Source organism: Seriola lalandi, unplaced genomic scaffold (assembly GCF_002814215.2).
Source record: "Seriola lalandi dorsalis isolate HSWRI2012SDOR001 ecotype SW California unplaced genomic scaffold, Sedor1 jcf7180002054368, whole genome shotgun sequence".
Lineage (NCBI taxonomy): Eukaryota > Metazoa > Chordata > Actinopteri > Carangiformes > Carangidae > Seriola > Seriola lalandi.
The window spans coordinates 73,197-94,577 of NW_019524921.1; the positions used below are offsets into that span (position 1 = coordinate 73,197).

A 21,381-nucleotide genomic window follows, 5' to 3' on the forward strand; every position below is an offset into this window, starting at 1 on the left:
AGAGGGGGAATGACATGCAGCGAGGGGCCGTCCGATGCGGGACTCGAACCGGGGCCGACTGCAGCGAGGACTGTAGCCTCTACACATGGGGCGCCTGACTACTTATGCCTGACTAAACTATGACATTTTAATAACTTTTTATGACTTTATATGATGTTTCTTAACTTTTTATGCCTAACTATACTATGTCTTTTCTCTGACTTTTTATGCCTGACTATAATATGACGTTTTTTGACTTCTTATGCCTTAGTATACCATTTCATTTATATTTTACTTTTTCTGCCTTACTACAGCATGACTTTTTATGCCTTCTTCCGTTCCTGTTCTCCTTGTATACAGCAGACTTTAAACACAAGTCTGAGTTTTCCCACAGACAAAAATACACAGCTTTTGTGGCGCGTAACGGACAGGAAGAGGAGAACAGGGATCTGACGATGGCCTTCAGTGAATAGATTGACAAGAACTGCCTCCTTATGAACACCTCCAAGACCAAGGAGATGGTCATCTACTTTTGGAGGTCTAGGCCCTTCAGCCAGTCAGCTTTCGAGTGAAGGACTTTGAGGTGGTGCACACTTATAAATACCTAGGTGTGCACCTGGACAGTAACACAGATGCCATCTACCTGAAGGGGCGGAGCCGGCTCTTTTTCCTCAGGAGGCTCAGGTCCTTTGACGTCTGCAGTGAAATGCTGCACGTTTTATCAGTCAGTGGTGACCAGTGTAACTCTTTCATGCTGCAGTCTGCGGGGCGGCAGCATGTCAGACACAAACACAAAGAGACTGGACAAGCTGGTCCAAAAGGCCGGGTCGGTGCTGCAGGAGTCTGGACTCACTCAGGACTGTTGTGAAGGGAGGCATCCAATGTAAGATGGAGGCCATCTTGGACAATAACCGTCCTCTCCACAACATCCTGGCAGGACAGAGAAGCAGCTGCAGCTGCAGCAAACGTCTCATCTCACTGCAGAACAGAGAGGTTCAGGAGATCCTTTGATCCCACTGCCATCAGGCTACACAACACCTCAGCCAGAGGAAGTGGACTAATGTAATTATTATTGTTTATTTATTATTAACTGTTTTTATTATTGTCATCAACAATGAGCTAATGGACACATGGATTTCCCCTAAGGGATAAATAAAGTATCTATCTCAAGTCAGTTTGACTCAAACTGAAAAGCTTTTGTCAGTTTTCATTAAGTGCTGTATCGACTGTGCTGATGTCTTTTACTGAAAATAGCCTTTTCTTGCACTGTAACCCTTTATGGCCATAAAGCTGTTTATCAATCACATACTTGTTTTAGACCGTTACTGTTATAGACAAATGGGCAGAAAGACACAGAAACCAGATACATAGAACAAGAAATATTTAATTCATAATTCAAGTCATAACAGGCCTTCAAACTGAGAAGTTTTACAAACAACCCAGACCCTGAATCCTCCAGAAACCAGAGTCAAACATGATCAGATGGACCAGAGAGTAAAAACCGACAACGCAAACAAACCAGAAATTAATCACACACGTTGAAAAGAGTCGAGCTCTCGCTGTGTGTATGTGTGTGTGTGCATGTGTGTGTGTCGGGTTGTGATGATAAAATATTAAAAAGATAAAAACAGAGATTCTTCACTTCATGTTGCTCCGTCTGTCGTCCAGTTTGGTTTGATCTTCGTCCTTGTCTTCGCTCTACAGTTCGTAAAAACGCTCAATAACCTGTGTGCTGTGAAGCCAACCCCATGCGTGTGTGTGTGTGTGTGTGTGTGTGTGTGTGTGTGTGTGTGTGTGTGTGTGAAGAATGCTAACGGAGAGAAAAGGAATGATGTGTGTGTGTTCAGTCCCATTGGTCACACTGAAAACAAAGAGTAAAGAGTGTGTGTGGTGCAGTGAGAGTGTGTGTCGTCCTTCTCACTGTGAGTCGGGATGAGCTGAGCCCAGAAAATCGCTGCAACAAACAAACAAACAAACAAACAAGTTCAGGGTCCAAACAAAAACACGATATTGAAACTTCTGGTGTAGAATGAATTCATTTCAGTGGGTGTAGTCGTGGGCGTGAAGTGAAGTGAATCCATATTTATTTGTTGCATTAAATTTAATTGTTAAAACGACCAATGGAAACCATTCTGACAGTACCGTGAGTATAAACTAGGGTTGAACAGATGGCCGAGTCTGGGATCTATGATCATCCATCCAACATTGGTTGCTTAAAAGTCAAGATGATATTTGACTTGTTTTTTAATATTTTATTGTGTCAGTTAATGTTAATGAAACATTCAACATTTCTCGTTCTTTAAATATTGACACAAACGTTTTAATCTGATGTTTTTTTTCTACTCACAGAAAAATCAACAGGGTGAGTGACAGTATAGTTCATGTGTATCATGTGCATCTCCATACCACATATACATTTACATCTATACTATCAAGTACCCATATGCAAATAACTATAAATAAATGTTTTCCCATTAATGTTGTAATTTATTATTAACTGAAGTATTAAATTCAGATTAAATTTGATTTGCCTGCCACAGTTTAACGTATATAACTGCATGTAATCGTATACAAATATACACATATATAAACACACACATCTATCTCTGTACATATATACTGTGTATGTATATACACACACACACACACATATATACATATATATATATATATGTGTATATGTATATATGTGTGTGTGTGTGTGTGTGTGTGTGTGTGTGTGTGTATATATATATATATATATACACACACACACACACATATATACATATACATATATAAACATAAAAATTGTATGTGTCATCTTACTGTCATCACTCAGGTTACCTATGAGAGGGAGGGAGGGAGGGAGACAGACAGAGGAGATACCTGAGGATGTTTGGCAGCTCTGGGCTCCTGTAGATGAACTTATGCTTGTAGGCCAGAGACGATGAGAAGGGAACGAACTGAACCTTGTGACCACTGAGGCTCTTTGACTGGGAGGCCATGTTGTAGAGCTGATGGAGGAGGAAGATGAGGTAGAGGAGGAGGGGGTTTGGTTCAATTGTTTTCTGTTCACACAGTGTCGGGTAAAATAAAAGCATCAAGAACATGTTTATTAAATGGTTGTTGTTTATACCTTCTTGCCCAGATGAAAGGGAACCACACCGTCGTCTTCAGCGTGGAGAATCAACACAGGACAGGAGATGTGATTCACACTGAGGAGACACAATTCACAGTCAGACACAGTGATGGTGATGATGATGGTGATGATGATGGTGATGATGATGGTGATGATGATGGTGTTGGAGGTTGATGATGGTGATGATGATGGTGATGATGATGGTGATGATGATGGTGTTAGTGATGGTGTTGTGATGGTGATGATGATGGTGTTGATGATGGTGTTAGTGATGGTGATGATGATGGTGATGATGATGGTGATGATGATGGTGTTAGTGATGGTGATGATGATGGTGATGATGATGGTGATGATGATGGTGTTAGTGATGGTGATGATGATGGTGATGATGATGGTGATGATGATGGTGTTAGTGATGGTGATGATGATGGTGTTGATGATGGTGTTAGTGATGGTGATGATGATGGTGATGATGATGGTGTTTGTGATAGTGTTAGTGATGGTGTTAGTGATGGTGATGATGATGGTGATGATGATGGTGTTTGTGATAGTGATGGTACATGTGTGACATCAAAGATCAATAAACAGTAGAGTTTATAAAAAGGGAAGAAACTAATCAATACAACTGATTTCATTTTAATGAACTAAAACTTTATTATTTATCATCATGTGTTTTTTAGCAGCTGATAGACGTGTTGCTGTTTCTAGTATCTGGGAGGGAAACACCTGCAGGGTCAAAGGTCACCAGCTGTAATACGAAAATAAACATTCCTGGGATCAGTCTGTTGTGGACTTTGTCTGAGTCTGCTAATCAGCTGTTGGTCCAGAACCAGTTCACTAAGATTTTAACCCTCAGACTTTATCTGGACCTGGACCAGAACCTGCAGCAGCTCAGACTAAGTTGAGAGTTTCAGGTTCCTGCAACTTCAAAAAAGGTTCTGACTTTCAACGAGTTCATAAGTTCTTCAAAAAGCTCCTGACCAAAAACATTTCAAGAGCTCCTGAACGTTTGCTGAACTTCTAAAAAAAGTTTCTTAACTTGAAAAACAAAGAAAAAAGTTTCTGAGTTCCTAAAAAAGTTGGAATTTCAAAAACTTCTTTCAAATGTCTTGATCCTGATTAAACTCTAACAGAGAAGATCCTGAGAACTGAATTAAACTTAAGTGTCTGAGCTTCGGACAAAAGTTCATGGGGAGAGAAAGATTGGTGCCCAGTGGCTCAGCTGGTAGAGCACGAACCAGTCAGGCTGAGTCCTGACCTCAGTGGCCGTGGGTTCGAGTCCAACCCGTGGCCCTTTGCTGCATGTCCTCCCCTCCCCCTCCCCAACCTTCCTGTCGCTCTCTCACTGCCTCTATCCCAATAAAAAACGACCTGTGAGTCTGAATCTGAGTCTGGAAGTTAAAACTTCTGCTCTGCTTTTCAAGCTGTTGATTCTGCTGCTGTTCATCAGTTTCTGGAAAGAGAACTGAGGCAGTCGAGCTTGTGATGCTTGTGTCAAAGGTCAAAGGTCTAATGTCACAGCTGCTGAGGCTGAAGGTCACCTACTTTTCGTCGCTGGCGAAGCGGATGTTGTTGGCTGTGATGGCGTCCAGGAAGAACCAATCAAAGCCGGGCAGGTATCTGTACACCTGAGAAACATACACACATCAAATACACACCTCACCCTGTCCGCTGTGTGTGTGTGTGTGTGTGTGTGTGTGTGTGTGTTACCATGGAGAAGGGGTGGCTCTTGGCCTCCTCTCTGATGTTGGTGAATGGAGACTCTAAGATCAGAGCGTCAGGAGGACTTCCTGAAAACACAAGGATCAATATGAGTCCAGTCATTTAATATTCAATGTGTAATGTTTAATATTTAATATTAATTCTTCAACTGAAAACTGATCAACAGGAGGATTTAAGTGAATCTTTAATCTTTTAGACTGAGTCTCAGATAAACAAAGAACTGAGAATCAAAATTTAAAAACCTTGAAATGTGAAAATGAATGATGGTACATTAACACTGTCCAGGTGAAGTGGAACACCTGTTGTACTGATGTGGATGAGGCTAACAGGAGAAGCTAAACAGCTAAGCTAATCAATTAGCTAACAGGGAAAGCAGCTGGAAGAGTGTGTGTGTGTGTGTGTGTGTGTGTGTGTGTCACACCTCTGTCACACAGTCGTCTGACCAGGTTTGTGGCAACTCTGCAAAACAAGAGACAAACAATCAGATTGAATCACTGAGCTTATGTGCAGGTGTGTGTGTGTGTGTGTGTGTGTGTGTGTGTGTGTGTGTGTGCGTGTTACCCTGTCCCCAGAGAGTGTCCCCAGATATAAAGTGGCTTTTTATCCAGACGCTCTTTCAGCCAATCATAGATGAAGAGAGCATCTGATGTCATCCCCCCCTCCGATGGAGAGCCATCCGAATCCCCCCAGCCTGCGCGCACACACACACACACACACACACACACACACACACACACACACACACACACACACACACACACGTGTCAGCTGTTAGTGTTAAAGCAGCAGGTGTGTTTCTTCATGTGTGGACGAGTCAGTCTCTCACCTCTGTAATCAAAGGTGACTACATGGTAGCCTAATGAACTGAGGACCTGAAGGAAGACAGGCAGACAGAAGGTCAGTCATGTGACCTCTGGTGGTGATCAGCATGAATGTGTGTGTATGTGTGTTCACCTTGTACAGCTGGACTCTGTGGTCTCCTCCTCTGCACAAACACAACAACAAAAAGGTCAAAGGTCATACATGACAATATGGGACTGACGCAGATGTTTGTGTGTGTGTGTGTGGGTGGGAGGGGTCACCTAGTCCCTGCGTTTCCATGGAGATAGAGGATGACGGGGTGGGTGGAGCTAAACGTGGAGTCATACCATTCGCCTTCTTTCCCCTGAGCTTCTCTCCACATCTGAGCAGGAACTGTGTGCCTGCAACACACATACACTTCCTGCTTTACAGGCTCCGCCCACCTGAACCTGTCATAGGCTTGTTTGTTTGTGTGTGTGTGTGTGTGTGTGTGTGTGTGTCTTACCAGACTCCGACCTTGAGTCCAGCTTCAGGCTCCAGGTAGAGGTTGTGTGTGTGGTTCAGTCCCTGGTCCAGAGGTTGTTTCAGGTCAATGAAGTACGGCATCCTCACTGAATGGGGAGGGGTCAGAGGTCAGAGGTCACTGACAGGTAACATGACGACTGCTGCTAACTGACACACTTCTTCTGTTACACCTGCTGTCAATCTCTCTGTGAGTCCCCGCTCTATCAGGTGTCAGAAACAGAAACCTGCTGACCTCTGGATCTAAATGAGAACCAGATCCAAAACGCTCAGAACCAGGAACCTGTTGAAACAAACTGAATTATGGTTCTGCTCCTCAGCTCCTTCAGGGACAAACGTGGAACCACAAACAACATGTCGTAGGTGGGTTAAGGTTTAAAGTGAGTGTTGAGTTCAGTCGTTTTAAGATTACACTTTACAATCTCTGTATCAGTGTGTCCAAAGTAAAGCAGGGAGGCAGCTGAAGGAGGGAAACCTTTGTCACACTCACCGAAGTTTAGGAAGACGAGTTTGGCCTGGATGGATGGACAGAGTTTGATGATGAAGGGGATGGAGACGTAGACGACGAGCAGCCACAGCAGGATCCTCTTCAGCTTCCCCACCACACCCAACCTGAGGACACAACACAGTCCACATCAGACTGGACTTACTCCTGTCCTTCTGTCTCTGTGTTTGGAAGCTGATCATTTTTATCAAATAATCTCAATTATCGTCTAGTGCAGTGGTTCCCAATCTGTGGGTTGGGGCCCACTGGTGGGCCGCGAAGCTCTTACAACTGGGCCGACAAATCATTTGCAAAACAGTATAATTGTGGTGAAAAGATTTAATCATACAAAAATTAAAACATTAAAAGCCAACGACAAGAGCAGACAAACATGGTGTTCCTGTTTCCTCTCGGTCTCATTCAAATGAATTATTGGGCCTCCGTGTTGTTACGGGCTCCGACTATGACACCAACATTTCAGACTGAACATCAACAACACACAGTCATCATTCATAAAACATGATCATTATGTTTTAATATAAGAGGAGTTTCACAACATCCAGGTGAACCTGAGCCTGGTCCATCCATTTATATCCAGATCCAGTTCCCAGACCTGGATCTGTCAGTTCCCAGACCTGGATCTGTCAGTTCCCAGACCTGGATCTGGACTGTGTAGAAACAGGAACCATCAGGAATCATCAGAGGAAATGATCAAGTTCAAACAGCTGCAACCTCTTTAATCTTTAATCTCCAGATTCGATTTCTCACTTTCTGCTGCAACACTCAGTTTATTTTAGTCCCGACAGGTTCAAGCTCTCTGTGTGTGTGTGTGTGTGTGTGTGTGTGTGTGTGTGTGTGTGTGTGTGTGTGTGTGTGTGTGTAAGCTGAGCTCTGATAACACTGCTGCTGTTACAGGATCCAGGTCTGAGGACTTGAATTATTCATGTGAACAGACTCTGCATCTTCAGAGTGAAACTTCTCCATGTTAGAGACCAGTAATCTGATTAAAACAACGTCTTCAACCTGATTACATCATTAAAAATGGTCTTACACCTGAATCCTCATCATGTTAGTTTAATTGCAACAATTTAAAAAAGACCAAATTATTAATTAATCAATCCTAAAACTTCCTGGGACCTGAAGGTTTTACTGGGACCTGAAGGTTTTACTGGGACCTGAAGGTTTTACTGGGACCTGAAGGTTTTACTGGGACCTGAAGGTTTTACTGGGACCTGAAGGTTTTACTGGGACCTGAAGGTTTTACTGGGACCTGAAGGTTTTACTGGGACCTGAAGGTTTTACTGGGACCTGAAGGTTTTACTGGGACCCAAGGGACCTGGGTGATAAACTGCTGTGTCAGATACAGAGTGTGTTCAGGGCTCAGATCAGGTTTCTAGATGTTTCTGAGATGATTGGAAATAATTTAATGATGTTTGTGTGTAAAATAAGATTCAGTTCAGAATCAATTACAAGTCCTGGTTTTTGTGTTGATGCTGACATGGACTAGTAAAGGACATGTAGAGGACTAGTAAAGGACTAGTAAAGGACATGTAGAGGACTAGTAAAGAACATGTAGAGGACATGTAGAGGACATGTAGAAGACTAGTAAAGGACTAGTAAAGGACATGTAGAGGACTAGTAAAGGACATGTAGAGGACTAGTAAAGGACATGTAGAGGACTAGTAAAGGACATGTAGAGGACATGTAGAGGACTAGTAAAGGACAAGTAGAGGACTAGTAAAGAACATGTAGAGGACATGTAGAGGACTAGTAAAGGACATGTAGAGGACTAGTAAAGGACATGTAGAGGACTAGTAAAGAACATGTAGAGGACATGTAGAGGACTAGTAAAGGACATGTAGAGGACTAGTAAAGAACATGTAGAGGACATGTAGAGGACATGTAGAGGACTAGTAAAGGACTAGTAAAGGACATGTAGAGGACTAGTAAAGGACATGTAGAGGACTAGTAAAGGACATGTAGAGGACATGTAGAGGACAGATCCAACACGTCCACCTCCTCCATCAGATCAACTGTTCTCAGTTCTGATGTTTGTCCATGAAGAAGAAGAAACTGTTTTTTATCAAAATCAGTGTTTCAGATCTGATCCTTCATTAAATCCCTGCACCACAGTGTGTGTGTGTGTGTGTGTGTGTGTGCACGTGCGTTTCGTGCATGTGTGTGTGGTCAGTATAACGTGTGTGTCCAGCAGCAGCTGGCACAGAGCCTGCAGTATTATTAGCTGGTGTGGAGCTGCATGCTGCAACCTCAAGGTCACACAGAGGTGAGCCCACCGCAGAGAGGGGGGAGGTGTGTGTGTGTGTGTGTGTGTGTGTGTGTGGGGGGGGGGGGTAAGGCTGCAGGACGTACTAAACCCCGTCAGTCACCAGAGACAGAACTGGCAGTGGAGGACTGAGGTGTGTGGAGGAGGACCTGGACTACAGGCTACTGCTAATCATTATTTTAATTATCAATTATTTTATTGATTATTTTTTCAATTCACTGATTGGTTTACAAGATGGCGGTTTGCTGAGTCTGAGGAGATGTTTCAAACCTCTTGACTCACAAAAACCAAAGAGATTCTGTTTAAAGCAGCTAATTGTAAGTTGTTGCTAATGCTACATAGCTAGCATTAGCATTAGCATCCATTTAATCACCAGACTAGAAGAAACGCTGTAAACTTCATCTCTTTATTCACCAACATCTGTCTCCAGAGGTGGAAAACAACACTCTTATTTTGCTTCTATTTCTACTTCTCTTCTTCTACTGCAGTTAGCATGCTAGAAGCTAGCTGGAGCCTGGTCGGACTGTTAGCACGTAGTCTCCAGTCTGACCTGCAGACGTAGCTGCTCAGAGAACGTGTTATAACCTCTATATAATAAACACAACAGTGGCTGAAGCTCTTGGTGAGACTGCACAGTAAACAGTTGCTAATGCTAACGTTAGCTACGTAGAAATAGTAAAACTTAGAAACAGCTCCTTTAATATGTTGGAAGAGTAAAACAATATAAACACATGTACAAAACTGGAACCAGTGAAGTTCTGCTTTAAAAAAACATTAATGAAAATAGTTCAGATTAGTTTTCTGTCGGTTGTAGCAGCTGCTGGATCCTGATCCTGAACCAGAGAACCTGTTTAACGATACGATGACTACGATCAAAGATCCTCTCTACAGAAGACATCACATTACAGGCAGCACCAATGGGTGTTGTCCCCCTCAGCCCCGCCCTCAAGCGAAGGCAACTGACATGAAATGTGACTGTAGCTAATATTAAAATTTATCCCTGTCTAGACTTACCTCTCTGCATCCTTTGGGAAAGAAAAGACGGATCTGTTTTTCTTGTTATTACAGCACAAAGCTCAGACTGATGGATTACTTGTCCCTGCCAAAACAATACAACAATAGACGAGACAACATGGACAAATTTGGGCCTTTTTGCCGCTGTTTCTATCTGCTAACGACATCTGATCAGCCCAGTACAAAGTCATGTCAATTTAAGAGGCTAATAATCTGTTTTAGCAGTTGTTAAGCAAAGAAACAAGTTTTATTTAAGTTTTAAAGTTTAATCCATGGTTTATTATATAAGTAAGTCAATCCAAAAATAACCAAGAGTATGGCACTGAGACAGAGGCAGGTCTCCAATAAAGTACATTTTGATGTCAGAATGTGGCTTTTGAAAACTGGGTCCAATATTTACTTTGGTGACTATGAAGCCAAAGAATCTGTGATAATCTGTGATGTCGTTCACTTCGCCCATCGGAATGAAAACACTCCTTCTGGTCTCCTAAAGGGGCGTGGAGGTGGAGAAACCCACGTCACACAGATACAGGAAATAAACGGAAATCTGACGTCTCAGTTTCTCTACTGTCTCTGCTACGATGCTGATGAGACAGGAAGTAGAGCAGAGACACATCTGATGTATTTGATCTAATTTATTAATTTGAATGTTTTTAGCTCTGACGGTTATTATTCCACTGTGGTTCAGACGTTCATGTTCTCCTCAGGATAAACCCTAATAACTGATCATCCTCTGACGTTTCCTCTAGCACCACCATAAAGTCACATTTGAATTAGTCTGACACTTTGGTTTATGATCAAACACCTGCAGAACTACTGATGTTCCCATCATCCTCAGCTGGACTCATGTGTTTACTGCTAAATAGCTAATGTTAGCGTGCTAACACTCATCGCAGTTTCTGCTCAGTTTGTATTTGAAATACTCGTCTCTTAATGTCCCACCTAGTGCAGGTTTAACCTGATCTTAGATTCAGATACATGAAGATTCAAACAGCGTCACTCTGTGCCAGATTATTGATCAGAGATTATTGATTGATTATTGTCATGCAGCAGAGTCTCATCCTTTAGTCTGAGGAGGAATGATGAGCTCAGTAAGATTTTGAGAGCTGAGACCAGGTCTATACAACACCACACACTCAGGATGACTGTGCATCCTCCACACACACACACACACACACACACACACACACACACACACACACACACACACACACACACACACACACAGCAACAACAACTCTGACACATTCAGCAACAAACACTCCTTTGTTTACATGAACACAAGTAATCAGGTTACAGGACATCTGTTTATATTATATTTTATATTACAGGCTCAAGATCCTGATCTGAAATGATGATAAAAACATCTCAGATAGAAGATACAGGTGTAGATTTAATGAGGAAAATACCTTGTTAACATTTTTCTGAATCTTCACGTTTAGTTTATAATGTGAAACCAACATGATATAAAACACAAACTTCACTGACACACTGTACATTAATATATTTACATTAGGATTGTGTTAATGTCAAGCATCAACTCTGAAGAACCAGAAGCTGCAGTTCCTCTAACGGCCACTAGAGTCTGGCTCCAACAGTGAGTCAGTCCCCATAGACTCCCATGTTAAACTGTCCAACTTTACAGCAGAAATCAACATGTTTACAGCCTGGTACAGAAACTGTTTTGGTCTCTAGAGCTGATTTCCTCCTTCATGACACCTGTTCATATAACTCACCTGTTTATATAACTCACCTGTTTACATTTTATTAAGGACTACAGTTATAGAGGATTGAGGGCGTGGCCTCTTTGAGTGGCAGGTGGGTGAGCGTATGCTTGCCACAACTTGCTCCACTCTCGCCCGCCTCTTTGACCATATTTTAATTAGCTGGTAGTGAGGGGGCGGGGTCAGACACTGCCAATATGGCAACAGTGGAGCAGCTCACTCTGAGCTTCAGAAACCTGTGGGTGATGTCACAACGGCCATCTTTGTTTACAGTCTGTGCTTCATGTGTGTGAATCTATTTTAATTTTTTTAACTAACACTTTCCTGACTTTGTTGTATTTTCACTGTATGATAAAAATAAAGTATTTTTATTTCTATTTCTATCTATTTGAATTCTTCTTTGTTGGTAATAATGTGGATTTTAAATTAAATCATCTTTTCATTGTTCAGTCAGAAAAAGTACATGTTTATAAAAAGCCTGTATAGCTGTTCTGAACACACACTGTAAATCAGACTGAAAGCTGGTCGTCATAGAAACGGGGGTAAAACCATCAGGATAATTATCATCTCAACGGTGGGTACCTGAGCAGTCAGTCCTCTGCCCTGGAAAACCCCCCCCCAACACACACACACACACACACACACACACACACACACACACACGATGAGGAAGTGATGAGTAAGTAAACAGGAAGACAGACTCAGCATCAGCTCTGAGGTGACAGCAGCTCTGACACAGAAGCAGGAGCCATGTTTTTATTTATCATTATTTATGATGTGACACATGGATCTGAATCCAGCTGCTGCCTCAGTATCAGTGAGGATCAGAACATCTGGATCCCTGTCTGGTGTTTAAAATCAAACCATCAACTTACTGATTCCAAACTAATCAGAGTTTAGATCCATAAAAAACTGATCTGATTTATTTCAGGATTCAAGCCTGAGCTGAACATCCTGTGACCTTCAAATTAAAAGCTTTCTTGTCAAGTGCTCTAACAAACATGTAGAGTGTGTCATTTTATTCGGCTAGGTTCAGTGGAGTAACTGACACACACTCATAAAGCATTTACAGAAATACAACACTTTCAATAACTGAAACTATATTTATCAAATGATATGAAATAAGTGAAACACAAGGTTTTGACTTGATTCAACTCTTTCATTTTTCTCTCCGTCATCTCACCTCATAGACAAACCAAAGACAGAGCAGAGTCACGTCACATGAGCACCTCCTACACAGGTGAGTGTCAGGTGATCACATCATCCATCAACCATATTCTACCTAAGGCCAGTTTCCTTGAATTAATATTAATATTTCATAAATCAAATGAACATAATTCATAATCAAACTTACACATTTTTCTAATTCAACTTCAAACTCTTCACATGGCTCCAACAGACAGTTTCCTCCCTCATTAATGGTTTTAAATCACTAACATGAACACATCACTTTTCACACACAGTCCAAAGTCTGTTTCGATCTTTCTTCTTCTCTGTCCCCATCAGACGGCGACTGTGACAGATTCAGACCCGGAGCTCCGAGGTTAAAGATCAACAGTCGAGTCTGAATTTCCCCAAAATCGACTTTCTGCCGTCAGAACGAGTGAGATCCATGACGGCAGCTCAGATACAGAAACTCAGACCTCCTTTATCTGCAGCAGCTCATGTCTGCCACAACAACACAATACTACAGATACACTGTCAGGGGTCAGAGGTCAGGAGACAGAGTCAGGAGGGTGAGTGGGTTTAAAAACTCTGGGGGTCACCTGAGGTCATGTGAGGTCTGAGACGCTGACTCAGTCAAGCAGAGACTTCTTCTTTCAGTTTGAGAGAAGTGATGACGCTCAGGGATCAAACCCGTGACCTGAGCCTCACACACACGTCAGCACAGTGATGTCACTTCCTGTCTGACTGAACAGAGCCAAGATCCAGAGCTAAACTCTGGTTCTGGACCCTCCTCCTCGGTGTCAGTCATCTGTTGCCATGGTGATGATCTGATTTAAAGCAGGTCAAAGACCAACTTCGCTCTGACTGATCTGCTCTTCTCCTCCTCTGTTTCATGTTGTTGTTCTCTCTGGTATATCTGGTTCTGGTCGAGTCGCCACACCTGATGTTAGAACTCCACCTCTCACTGTGTAATGATGGAGTCACGTGTGTGTTTGCTGACGACTGTGAGGATCACACAACCGACGAAACAAATGCACCTCCTCCTCCTCAGAGGAGTGAGTGTCTGTCTGACAGGTTAGCTCTGAGGCTAACGTTAGCATCACTCTGCACTGATGAAGTTACCTCAACACTATCTGTGCATCCTCACCTGTCCCACCTGAGCAGCAGAGTGGGGGGAGAGAGCAACACACTCAGTCCGTTAGCAGGTTAGTGTTTGTGTGTGTGTGTGTGTGTGTGTGTGTGTGTGTGTTCAGGTGGACTTCCTGTGTGTAATCTGAGAGACGCTCTAATAAGGATTAGACTGACGAAGTTCACCTGACAGGACGCAGCAGATTATTTAGAGGTGAACTGACACTAAACTACGGCAAGTAATGTGGGTCAAAGCCGATACTGATGGTTAAACTGTTAACTTCCTGCTGATCAGCTGACCTCTGACCTTCATGGACTCTGAGGTCACCACCATCTGAACTGTCAGAAAGTGGTATCAAAGCAACAGAGAAAAATAAAAAAGATTCTGTTTAAACCTGAGAAACGACACATTTTCCTTAGAAAACAACTACAACAATGAATCAGTTTATCACAATAGCTGGTAGCTGATTCATTTTCTGTTGATCGACTAATCGATCGATCGTTGCAGATCAGCTGATCAGGGAACAAACTTCTGTCTGTTTCGGCTTTCATCCAAACTACAGCTGCAGTTTTCTTTCCAGAACTACAGTGAAGAAGGAATAAAGCTGCCCAGACACCGCAGGGTTAATGATCCTCTTCATTATCAATTATCAATATTTTCTCAATCAGTACATTCATTGCTTGGTCTTTAAAATAGTGGAAAACAGAGAAAATGCTGATAAATGAACAACCCTGACCCTAACCTTCTGATACAAAAAAAATAACCGAAGCAATTAATTCATTATCAAAAGTTCCCGATTCATTTTTAGTTGAGCAACTAATTGATTGATTGATTGATTAATCATTTCAGTTTTACAGGATTAAAGTGAGTTTTCTCTGATCATCTCAGTCAGGTTGAGGAGTCAGAATCTCCCTGATCAATCTTCATTGATATCAGATCAATAACTGATGATTTGACAGATAAAAATATACAAAGAAAAGAAAAGTGAATTGAATGAGTTTGGTCATTGTCAGTCAGTCAGAGGTCAGAGGTCAGAGGTCTCAGGGTCAAACACAACTGAAGACTGTTCAAACTCATCTGCAACTTCCAGTCTGACCAGCCGCTCAGTCTCAATGAAACCAGTCAGACCAGCTCACTGGAGTCAGATCAATTGATCAGACTGGTCTGATCTGGTGTTTGAAGTCGGCTCCTTTTCTGTATCTTTAAAAAAATCTCAGTGAAACCTTATTAATAAATAAACAAATAAAGTTTCTGATGACAATCTTGTCTATCAGGTTGTTTTGGAGAAAATATTAAAAATGTTTTTTTTTTTAAATTCATATTAAATTATATCCAATATCAAGGTAAAGACTCTATAAATGCAATTATATTATTTCTTCCATTTTATTTATTCCTTTGCGGATGTTATTTATTTAGTAATGTTATTATATACTGTATGTGTCAGACATTCAATTCATTTTTCAATGTCTTGATTTATTATTTCATTTATTTCATTTTCACGTTATTATTTTTACTGTGTTTGATTCTTAACTCAGTTTCTTCAGTTTGTTTGGTAAATGGTAAATTATTTTTATTGATTATTTTTAAAGGATAAATCTTGAATAAGAACCAGCAGTAAACACACATCAGAACTAAGTTTAAGGTGTTGTTCACTGTGTTTGTGAATAATCTGAATTTCTTTTCTTCCAGTACAGAAACTCTTCAAACTATTTGACTCAACATCAGCTGATTATTTAGATTTTTGTTTAAACTGCAGTAACATGATGTTTTATGATGTTTCCATCAGTTTGTTGTTGTGTCATGTGAATAAAAACAATCAGTCCAGGTGCTATCACACCTGCCCCGGGTCCCGTTCTTACCTCCTGAACGGTTTCCCCATGCTCCGCTCCTCTGCCGGGCCCTGCCGGTCGTCGGCTGCGAGCCCCGCTGCTCCCCTGCCGGGACGCTGCTTCAGGTCCGGGTCGCTGTCCAGCAGAGTGCCGGTGGTCCCGCTGTCAGGCTCCGCAGTCACCGAGTTATTCCGTTTTCGCATCCCTGGAAACGTTGAAGGAAACAAGTGTAAACGACAGAAAACCGAGCGAATGACGAGCCGTCACTGCGGGCCTGTCAGCGGGGAGGAGGCCGTTATCCTGCCGGGAGACGGCGCGGTGAGAGCCGGTGAGGAAGGAGCGAAGTCCCGGCTGTGCCTCCAGCTGCTCGGCGCTCCGCACTGAGACCCGCAGAGAGCAGCTGATCCGCACCGAGCTGCCGTAGCCAATCACAGGGCAGGAGCACAGCCGCGTGGTCTCACTGTGCTGCGTCCACGGTCTCTGGGGAGCGTCGGAGCAACGACAACCAAAACAAAACCGGTTTATGTAAATTTAAAAAAACTGAGCTGGTGCATGATGCCTTCAAATGCTCCTCGAAAGATTAGTCCAACAAAAGAAAGGTTTAAAAACAGACTGTGGGCTCTCACAGAATCTGATGTGTGTTGGTGAGCAGCTGCAGATATTTAACACTGTGATATATAAGAAGTGGCAGAAAAATTAAACTGCCAGCAATCCTGATAAATCATATGAATTTCTAACAGTGAGAACACCAATGTGACATTCTGACCTTCTCCCAATTTATATTTACTTTTATGTTCTAGTTAAAGTCAGCGGTTGAAAATAACAAGTACATTTACTACAGTATTTCCATTTTCTGTTACTTTATACTTGAACTTCACTGCAAATACTTTACTTTTTACTGCACTATATTTATCTGACAGCTGCAGGTACAAGTTACATTTTACATTAAGATTTTACAAAATTAAAAAATATGAAATCTCATAATAGATACAACACATTGTTCAACACTAAACCAATGGTTTCCATCGTTTTTTGCTTGTAACTTACTTAAAGAATAATTTGAATGAAAGATTCTTACTCATACTTTACTCTACTATAACAACATAACTATTTGAGGCTCAAACAATTAAATTTATTCAATATTTTCACAAAAATAAAAGGTAAAGAAATCACTGAATCAGATCTTTGTTTCTTCTTCTTTCCTCTCCCATGAATCATCTGACGACCTCTCAGATTTAACTGGTGACCCTTTGGAGGGGCGCGACCCCTACGTAGGAACCACTGGACTCAACTATCTAAACTATACATGTATAATATAATTGTATAATATATTTTATCACTCTTACTACGACTGAGTATTTCTACTGTGTAGTGCTGATACTTTTACTTCAGTAAATAAGCTCATTACTTCTTAAACCACTATTAGATTAAATAGGACTGTAATTTATGATTACTTACATTATTGATTTTTTTTATTAATTAATCATTTCATGTATGCAACATAAAAAAATGCCTATCATGGTTTCACAGAGCCAAACGTGCTGCATTCAATGTCTTGTTTTGTTTGATCCAAAGCCTAAAAATATCTAGTCTATGATGATATAAAACAAAAATAGGAAGAATATCTGGCGTTTTTTCACTACCTTTGCTTGGAAATGACGATTAATTGATTATCAAAATAGGTGTCGATTACTTTTCTGTCAATGATGAACCGACTAATGGTTTCAGCTCTAGACTTAAACCAGTTCTGCCAGTGAAATCAAAACGGAAACGTTCCAGATGTAAAACAAAAACAATTACCATTTCAATCCTGAAAAGAACCAAGTTTTCTTGGAGAAGTTGTTTTTTCCTTTGGATATTGAACGCAGCAGTAAATGGAGCAACAAAGTTAGCAGCGAAGCTAATCGGCTTCACCGAGAATCGACGTGACCGAACTATAACACCCACTTTTCCTAACAGTTTTATAACAACACGCAGACCCGGTAACGGAGCCCGTTTCCGCCTCTGGTGGCTCTTTGCCGCCACTGGACCAGTCTGACAGGTTTATTTGTAGCCGGTGTTGCTAAACGGAAATGCCACCGCGGGTTAAAAACGTTGATCTTCCGGTGATAAACAGCTGATTAACCTTCATAATTATCAATATAAATAAAACACACACCCTCACCTTTCAGTCTGCGGGGATACAGCGGCTTCACAACATAACTTTGGTAAATTTAACTGTTAAAACTTGTTTAGCAGCGACGGCTCGTTTCGCTGATTTTGTCCTAAACCGGCTTCCGGTGTGATACGTCATCTAGTCACATGATCACAACACGGCGCTCCGGTGGTTTAGCCGCGAAACGGAACCGTCCTCCTCCTCCTCCGTACGAGTCCAGGGTTTTATGGCAGCATAAAGATTTAATTCATTAATTTCTGCTCCGTGTGTTTGTGGTTTCCCGCCCCAGGATGTTTTGTGAGAAAGCCATCGAGTTAATCAGAGAACTTCACCGGATGAACGACGGACAGCTGCCCGCTTTTAACGTGAGTGTCCCCCGCTGAGGTGAAGTTCCGTCTCTGTAGCTCAGAACCGGCCAAACTCCGTTTAAAAATCTTACATTTTTTATTCTGCTGCTTATTTACAGTAATACACACGTCTCAGAAAAATTATTAATAGATTTTAAACAATATAGAAAACTAACTCACATTTCGGCTCCTGACGTGAACTCCGATGATCGGGTTAGAAAAGTTTCACATTAAATTATTAATATTCAGATGACGTTTGGTCGTGTAACGTTTACTGTTTATGCCGAATGATCCGTCCGCTGGTAATATTAGCCTCATACATGTGTAAAGTCATCTCCTCAGGCGGTGCATGCTAATAACGATAAACCAACATTAAACCGGTGGAGTTCTGAATCAAGTCCGGCACCGTGTCTCGTTTCAGGAGGACGGACTGCGGCAGGTTCTGCAGGAGATGGAGGCTCTGTACGAGCAGAACCAGAGCGATGTGTAAGGAACCACTTTACTGTCTTATTTCATGTTATAATATGAAATCAGATATTCATATTTTAATTATATAAATAGTAGTTAAATTTAGTGAGAATGTAATGAGAGTTTGAGAGCGAGTTTTCTGTTTTAAGTTTTATTTGTTTAAAGGTTATTAAACAGCTGGATCTGGATCCTGTGATATTTCCACCATTAAAGGTGAAACTAATATGATATTTTAGTTTTCAAAATAATGACGGAGTCTCTTTAAGAGATTTTTCTTCCGTTAAACTTTGGTTAGTTCTAGTTTTATTTTTATTTTTGACTGCAGGTAATAATTATGTTCACTGTTAATTAATTTGAACATTATAATTGATTAGTTGTTATATAAAGTGACAGTCCTTTATAATGTAAATACAGGTGCAGGTAACATCTGTAGGCGTCTAGTTTTACTGGACCAACAGTTCAAGACTAGACCAGACAAATATACTTAAAAATTAATTAAATGATAAATTCATTAGCAAAACTAGAGCTGAAATGAATCAATTAATCAATTATTTGATCAACAAAAAATAAAACATTTTCATCTATTTTCATAATTGATCAATAATTTTTCAAACTTTTCAATTAAAAACTGTCAAATCTTCAGTGTTCAGCTTCTTTCTGTGTTACATCAGTGAGTTGATCTACTGATCAGCTGATCAGTCGGTCTGAGAGCTTTAAAAACAAATACAATATTAAAGTCAGTTGTATATGTGACTGGTGACCAGTGAAGGGAGACCAGTACACCTGTACAGGTGTGTTCTCTCCTGGAGCTGCAGGTGCGTTCAGATGATAAAACAATTGTCTATTTCTCTTTCAGTAACGAGGCGAAGTCTGAGGGTCGAGCTGAACTCATTCCCTCAATCAAACTGCGGCACTGCTGCCTGCTGAGGAACCAACGCTGCCTCACCGCATACCTGTAACCACCTGACACATCTGTACACACCTGTAACCACCTGACACACACCTGTAGCCAGCTGTATACACACCTGTAACCAGCTGACACACACCTGTAACCAGCTGTATACACACCTGTAACCACCTGACACATCTGTACACACCTGTAACCACCTGACACACCTGTAGCCAGCTGTATACACACCTGTAACCAGCTGACACACACCTGTAGCCAGCTGTATACACACCTGTAACCAGCTGATACACACCTGTAACCAGCTGACACATCTGTACACACCTGTAACCAGCTGACACACACCTGTAACCAGCTGTATACACACCTGTAACCACCTGACACACACCTGTAGCCAGCTGTATACACACCTGTAACCACCTGACACACACCTCACACACACCTGTATCCAGCTGTATACACACCTGTAACCACCTGACATATCTGTACACACCTGTAACCACCTGACACATCTGTACATACCTGTAACCACCTGACACATCTGTACATACCTGTAACCACCTGACACATCTGTACACACCTGTAACCAGCTGACACACACCTGTAGCCAGCTGTATACACACCTGTAACCACCTGACACATCTGTACACACCTGTAACCACCTGACACACCTGTACACACCTGTAACCACCTGACACATCTGTACACACCTGTAACCACCTGACACACACCTGTAACCAGCTGTATACACACCTGTAACCACCTGACACACACCTGTAACCAGCTGTATACACACCTGTAACCACCTGACACATCTGTACACACCTGTAACCACCTGACACACCTGTAACCACCTGACACACACCTCACACACACCTGTATCCAGCTGTATACACACCTGTAACCACCTGACACACACCTCACACACACCTGTAACCACCTGTACATCATGTGACCTGCACTCCCTTACTGTCTGTCACCTCTGTGGTCCAGACTGAAACTTCTTGTTGTCTAGCGCCACCACCAGGTGAACATCATTAGTGAGGAAATGATAATCAGTGATCAATCAATAATAAAATCAATGGTCTGTTATTTTGAGGTATGACCGGCTGCTGAGGATCAGAGCTCTGAGGTGGGAGTACGGCAGCGTCCTTCCAGCCAATGTTCGCTTCCACATGTGTGCAGAGGAGGTGAGACAGCGGGGGGTTCTGATGAAAGGTGCCTCCCAGCTGCATTATGGGAAATGTAGGATCCTTGGTTTTCGGTTCTCAGCAGCAGCTTCTATTTGATCCCGTTTGTTTCTGTTTCAAATCTAGAATCAGCTGATTGTGTGTGTGTGTGTGTGTGTGTGTGTGTGTGTTTCTGTCTCTCAGCTGCAGTGGTTCACTCAGTATAAAAAGTCTCTGGCCTCCTTCATGCGTTCTCTGGGGGGAGGGGAAGGTCTGGACATCACTCAGGACATGAAGCCTCCAAAGAGTCTCTACATCGAAGTGAGACGCTCAGTCAGCTATTTGACCTTTGAGCTCCAGTCTGACCTCATGATGCTGACTCCGCCCTGTCTGTGTTCTTCAGGTGAGGTGTTTAAAGGACCACGGAGAGTTTGAGATCGATGACGGGACGGTGATTTTGCTGAAGAAGAACAGTCAGGTGAGAATCTCCAGTCTGGATCCTCAAGTCCTCAAGTCCAGGGACCAGTTACACAAAACACCTTCAGTTAAAATTATTCAG

At 42.0% G+C, this 21,381-nt stretch overlaps 2 protein-coding genes across 5 annotated transcripts in view; one reads left to right on the forward strand and one right to left on the reverse strand.

The window, feature by feature from the left end:
* Positions 1 to 1,343: 1,343 nt before the first annotated feature.
* Positions 1,344 to 18,073, reverse strand: LOC111656747 (lysophosphatidylserine lipase ABHD12-like). 4 transcript variants are annotated; one of them, XM_023408588.2, is made up of 14 exons: positions 17,941 to 18,073; positions 15,807 to 15,981; positions 6,636 to 6,757; positions 6,129 to 6,234; positions 5,905 to 6,024; positions 5,777 to 5,807; positions 5,649 to 5,694; positions 5,384 to 5,513; positions 5,244 to 5,281; positions 4,811 to 4,890; positions 4,646 to 4,728; positions 3,098 to 3,176; positions 2,848 to 2,975; positions 1,344 to 1,933 (listed from the first exon to the last, which is right to left on the reverse strand). In XM_023408588.2, exons 2-14 carry the CDS (start codon positions 15,977 to 15,979, stop codon positions 1,897 to 1,899), a joined length of 1,173 nt encoding a protein of 390 aa, XP_023264356.1. In that variant the 5' UTR covers positions 15,980 to 15,981; positions 17,941 to 18,073; the 3' UTR covers positions 1,344 to 1,896. The 4 variants fall into 4 exon arrangements, with proteins under 4 accessions (XP_023264356.1, XP_023264357.1, XP_023264355.1 ...); XM_023408589.2 differs by having other exon boundaries at positions 17,935 to 18,040; XM_023408587.2 differs by lacking the exon at positions 17,941 to 18,073 and adding an exon at positions 17,577 to 17,714.
* The window catches only part of gins1 (GINS complex subunit 1 (Psf1 homolog)), a 4,014-nt gene continuing 702 nt past the window's right edge, over positions 18,070 to 21,381 (forward strand). The window contains exons 1-6 of the mRNA XM_023408590.2: positions 18,070 to 18,296; positions 18,700 to 18,764; positions 19,603 to 19,701; positions 20,753 to 20,843; positions 21,027 to 21,143; positions 21,226 to 21,300. Coding sequence (XP_023264358.1) covers positions 18,222 to 18,296; positions 18,700 to 18,764; positions 19,603 to 19,701; positions 20,753 to 20,843; positions 21,027 to 21,143; positions 21,226 to 21,300 — 522 coding nt within the window. The 5' untranslated portion in view covers positions 18,070 to 18,221. The remainder of the gene's footprint in view (positions 18,297 to 18,699; positions 18,765 to 19,602; positions 19,702 to 20,752; positions 20,844 to 21,026; positions 21,144 to 21,225; positions 21,301 to 21,381) is intronic.